General features: G+C 41.6%; 1 protein-coding gene across 1 annotated transcript in view; it reads left to right on the top strand.

Annotated features, from left to right (window-relative positions):
* The window catches only part of IMMP2L (inner mitochondrial membrane peptidase subunit 2), a 480,193-nt gene extending 475,555 nt beyond the window's left edge, over positions 1-4,638 (top strand). Inside the window, exon 6 of the mRNA XM_082239908.1 lies at positions 3,947-4,638. Coding sequence (XP_082096034.1) covers positions 3,947-4,066 — 120 coding nt within the window. The 3' untranslated portion in view covers positions 4,067-4,638. The remainder of the gene's footprint in view (positions 1-3,946) is intronic.
* Positions 4,639-6,000: the final 1,362 nt, after the last annotated feature.

Raw genomic sequence — 6,000 nt, forward strand, 5'->3', positions numbered from 1 at the left:
CATGACAGAAGACCAGACGAAAACCTATTAATAAACCTAGTGCTTTACAGTATTTGTAAAGTGTGTGTGTGTGTGTGTGTGTGTGTGTGTGTGTGTGTGTGTAGCTTTGGGAACTGAAAACACAGGCTCTCATTGCATATGTAATAGTGTACTGATACTTCCCTGCCCCCCAGTTCAGTGATTATGAGGCTTTGACCAGGAAAGAAACATGACGTTTCAGCAGTGTTACATGTGATCTTGTGGTGGTGCATAGGAAGCTGCCTTGTGCTGCATCAGATCATGGGTCCATCTAGTTCTGTATTGCCTTCACTGACGTCAGAGTTCCCAACAGGGTTTTCTCCCAGCTGTATCTGAAACTGACAGGGATGGAACCTGGGACCCTCTACCTTCTTCTCCATTGTGTTGTGTGATGCATACAGAATTATTATTATTATTATTATTATTATTATTATTATTATTATTATTACCCCAGCCACTCTGGGTGGCTTCCAGCAGAATATAAAAACATAATAAAACATCAAACATTAAAAACTTCCCGATACAGTTCCCCTATTGGATACCATTTTGATCACAATCCACCCAAAGAGCCATGGGTGAGTGCATAATCCTTGCAGTGACTAGTGCACAGCCTGGTGTGTAAAACATGGTTCCACCTCCACGAATGGAAAACCTGCTGGCAGCTTGAGTTTGCTTTGGCTCTTTTGTTCAGCGTTTGGAAGCAGTTCTAGTTCATGGCCATTGTATTTATGAGCTACTTAGCCTTCGCGGAGGCAGGCGATGCCCCAGTGCACTGTGAATTCTTTAAATCTATAAAAAATAAAACCCATTTGCGAAGAATCACACTTCAGGTAGTTAGTGAAGTCTTGCTAAACCCAATATTTAGACTGTCATTTAGAAGCTAAATATAGGATCAGTTAGAATTGGAAGTTCCTTAGGCAAGGCATGTGGTGCCAAGCTAAAGTATTCCCAGGCAAAGCTGCCCAGAGAGTGCCATGTAACAGGCACATGCAAAAAGGATAGAATCACAAGGATAAAATACTTTCATCTCCCACATAATTTGATTGGAATGAGTTCTGACTATGGCATAATAGGCTATGTAACATATGCATCCCCTGTGGGAAATGAAGAGAAAATTTGCCGATAATAGTCCTCTCACCAGCAAATGGTGCTGCATTAGCTTTTAACTTTTCTATGTCAGAAAAGAAAAAGTGATGGGAAGGTTATGGACGAGAACTCTTAATATTTCTCAGGTTTTGTGTGCTTTAGGAAGAGGGCACTTTTGGGTTTGCTGTCCTGGGCATTCCAGTACACTCCAGGAAGCCGCTTAAACCAGGATCATGCCTCGGGCCCTGTCCCCAATGCCCCCACAACCACTGATTCCACTTCCTCCCTCTGTTTGTTGAATGTTGAGTTCTGAAGGGAGGTTCTAACGGTGTTCACATGGTTGTGATTAGAAGCCTCCCAACAATTGGGAGCCTAGTGACACTGGGGCACAGGCAAGATATTAGGGGTGGGGTTTGCATGCATGCTTCATGTTCACCCAAACACTTAGATAGTGGACCCCCCACTTTCAGACACAAAGCAGGAAGAGAAGGGAAAAGGGTATTTTCAGTTGTAGTGATGCCTTCATGATGCCTCCTCCTCAGAGAAGCAGACCAGATGCCCACTTTGTCATTTTTTGAGGTGCCATTCAAATATGTTCTTATCCTCCCATTTTTAAAATCACTGTTCTTCTAAAACCCTGGTAGTTTAAATGTGTCGGTTGCCGCTTGTCTTTTTAAAGACATTTTTGTGCTTTTGGAATTGTTTTGTTTTTGTTTATCGGGCATTCTTGATTTTGTTTTGTTTTGCTGTGGGTCACACGGGCATTCTAAGCCCTTGAGATCAGAGGTAGGGAATCTTTTCCAGCCCGTGGGCTGTATTCCTTCCTGAAAAATCTTTGCATCTCAGTGGTGGCATTCCACATTTAGACACACACACCTCCATGCAGGCAAGCAAAAGCAGTGGTGGCCTATCCTGTTTTGCCACCTGAGGCAACATGGGACTGTGCTTTTGCCTCCCCTACCTGCTGTGGCCCCCACCCCTCACTTCTGCAATCGCAGTAATGTCCCCTGCCCAAACTCAGCAAGAGCCAAGAGTGTGCCACAAAGTGTTGCCATGTGTCTTCTCAGTCCTGGGGTGAGGAGGACGAGCGGCAATGCCACACTTTGGAACATCTGCCCCTCGCATTTTGGCGGCAGCAGTAGTAGGGCAATCAGGTCGCCACCTCTTGCACTTCTGATTGCCTGAGGTGGGTGCTTCACACTGCCTCCTTGGTGAGCCAGCTCTGAGCAGGAGGCATTATCACAGCCAGGCAGAGCACATTCCAGCCAGGCAAAAACACTTGAAGACAGTGGGTCATTGGTGGGTGTAGCCTGGGAAGAGATGGGGTGGCTCAGGGAGAAGGTTTTAGGCCTCTGGAGAGCTGTGTTGCTGACTTATGCAAGCCCAGTCTGTCTCTCCTGAAGTAGAGTTTTGATTTTCCCTTGATGGATTCATATTTTCTAGAGAATAGAACTTCTGAATATTCTTGCATTGCAACTGAGTCGAGCTGCCTCTTGTTTCCTTTTCAAACTAATGAAATGGGAAAGTTTGTTGTAGCGGACTTGCTGGTTTGGTGCACATGGACCTGTAGCACAGTGCAAAGGGAGGATGTGGAATGAGATAGTGGCTTACCTGTGGGAAGGAAGAAAGGCTTCCATAGAAAGTTTTCAGAAGCAATGGACTTTGTATTTACAATTGTGGAACAGATGTAAACCAACCAGGTTGACACCTATTAATATTTTGACAATGTCAATCATTATGTATTGGAAGCAATGCATTGTTCTCAAAGGCTTATGTTTTTAATTCATCAATAGTATTTTATTTTTCATTTGTTTGTTTGTTTATCCATCTATCTATATAACTGAAAAACAAAGCCTAAAATGAAAGCGACTCAGAAACATGCAGTGAGCTCAAGCTGGTAGTTAAAATGTCAAATAACATTGGATGTCCTGTTTATATTAAAAAAATAGGAGCAAACTTTTGAATACATTGAAGTAAGAAATGTAGGTTGCTTCTTCATGCTGAATATGCTTAATTGCTCTTTTTACCATGTTCTGCCACAGCATTATTGTTATTTAGTAGGACTTAAATACAGTTTAATTGCTAAAACCTGTATACAGCTCACACAAAATATACATTAAATTGCTGATAAAATCAGATAAATATTAGATAAGATATACACGTCAAATTTCTGCTGCACGTTTTCCCTAGTTAGCGAAGAAGTGGTGCAAGCATATCGAAAGCTATGCTTGGGGGCAGCTGCAGTAGGAGCAGATGAAACTGCCTCTGGTGTGTCTTTCAAGAAAATTGAAGGACAGGCTTTGGCACAGCCGGGGATTCTGCCTTTTGCTGCCGGTACAGAGATCGCGATCCTCCCCCATAACAAACCATCACAAAAGCTGCTTGCGCAGTTGCACAAAGTGAGACAGCCTGTACCTTCAACAGTTCCATATGTAGTCTGCAGGGCACCAAGGGCTCTGTCTTCAACAAGTCTTTAGAAAGAACTGTTGCAAGTTGTAACCTTTTATGGTTCTTTATTTAAGTTGTCAATTTTTATATGGGACAAGCTGTTAAAATTTTATATAGTTTGGTTTTTTATTCCCATTTCACTTTCTTTATCATCATCACAATTCCCCGGCATCGGTCCTGTTTTAGAAGTGTCTCTGCATTTTAGACAGAAGGCTTGCCTGAAATGAATTCGCCACTTAAGGGGAGGGGGGGTTTAATCCCAGCTACAAATCCAGTCCTCTTTCTCAGCTGGTATAACTTGCTCGACACGTTTATGAAATTCCGTAAGCCCTCCTCTCCCTAAACTATATCTTCTTGCATACTATTACACCTGTGTTTTGATTGCCTCTTCTAGGTCTCTCTTGGACTTCTACACGCTCGCGCAACCCATATACTCTGGCCTCCAGAGCGCTGGCAGAAGTTGCAGCCCAAGCTTCCTCCAGAACGCCAACTTCTCCAGGATGAGGAGGAATGACCGTTTCACATCTGGTGGGAAGCAAGTTATTGACTCTTGAATTAACTGTAGGAAAGGGGCAAGAACAGCCAATAACAGAACTGCCAAATGTGCAGAGTTTCTGCTAGCATACACACACACACACACACACACACACACACACACGCATGTCTGTAAATCCAAACAGATTTAATTTAATCACATGAAATGGTGTATCCTTAGTTCTGAAGCAATTGTGTCTTGATTTGAAATTTCAGCTTACTGTCAGCTGTACGGAGATAGAAATGTTTCATCTATCCCAGTATCACTATAGATGCGAAATGTGTCATTCACCCCCCCATTCCATATTTTATTTTTCAGGGGATTTGATATTTTTGTGGGGGCATGGTGCCAGATCTTAAAATGAATATGGATTGTGAAAACATGAAGTCAATCATATAGTTCATTGTTACTGCCAAGATAGAATAAATCATTTTAACATTTTGGATTGCAGAAGAGTTGTTTGTATTGAATGAATAGCATTTCTGGTCCCAAAAAGCCTGTTATACAATCTGTCATAAAAATAAATAAAACAAAATGCATTTTTCATGAAATGCTTTTCCTTCTTTGTGTGTTATTGATTTCATGATTAAATTGAACATGCTTTTGTTTAGCATTAATGTTTCATATAAATACTTCCGATATATCCAGTTGCTGATGGGATAAATACATTCTAAATTGAAATACATTGCAGCCATACTGTAACAGTCACTTTAATCAGCAGTTAAGTATAATCGCAATTGATAATAATTTCTCTCAGAGAGTATGAAGAACTTCTTTAATTGTATAAATACTTTTTCTGCTACATATAGTAAAACTTTACAATATTATAAATGAAGGAGGATTAAATGATTTTAATTCACAGCTAACATTTGCTGTTAGACATCATTTCTGTATTTGATTTACGTAAAATCATCATTATTTCTGCAGATATATTTGCCTAGCTGAAAAGTAGCATGGCATATTTGGAACTTTTGCAGTGCAACCCTGCACATGTCTTCTCACAAGTTAGCCCAACAGAGTTCAATAAGATTTACTTGCAGGTAAGGGTATGTAAGTTTGCAACCTTATTCTCAAAAGGTATGGTTGGATCCAGGCTTGGATTGATTTCATTGGCTTTACTCTTGAGTATAACTATGTTTGGATCCAAACATATGGGGTTGTATCCAATGTTACTCATACTCTGAGTACATCCGTGGAAATTCATGGACATGACAAACGCGGGTGGCACTGTGGGTTAAACCACAGAGCCTAGGACTTGCTGATCAGAAGGTCAGTGGTTCGAATCCCCACGATGGGGTGAGCTCCCGTTGCTCGGTTCCTGCTCCTGCCAACCTAGCAGTTTGAAAGCACGTCAGAGTGCAAGTAGATCAATAGGTACCGCTCCGGCGGGAAGCTAAATGGCATTTCCATGCGCTGCTCTGGTTCGCCAGAAGCGGCTTAGTCATGCTAGCCGCATGACCCGGAAGCAGTACGCTGGCTCCCTCGGCCAATAAAGCGAGATGAGCGCTGCAACCCCAGAGTCGGCCATGACTGGACCTAATGGTCAGGGGTCCCTTTACCTTTATGTTTGGATCCAAACATATGTGGGTTGTATCCAATGTTACTCGTACTCTGAGTACATCCATTGAAATTCATGGGCATGACAAACTTATGCAAATTAATACCAGTGAGTTTACCCTGAGTAAAACTTAGTTGATACAACCCTATTTAAATTAGGTAAAGTTAGCATTTTTCAAATTATTAGTATGCATATTTACATGCTGACTTATGACAGCACCTTTAAAGTGTGGACCAGTTTATTATTTTTCACTGAGGTTCAGATTACATCCTCTTTATTTAGTATGTTTATTGCTACTTCACCTTTCTCTTGCAGCTGTAATTCTCAGGGTGGCTTGCAAAAATTAAAACGATCA

The sequence above is a fragment of the Podarcis vaucheri genome (assembly GCF_965113315.1).
Source record: "Podarcis vaucheri genome assembly, chromosome: 10".
NCBI lineage: Eukaryota > Metazoa > Chordata > Lepidosauria > Squamata > Lacertidae > Podarcis > Podarcis vaucheri.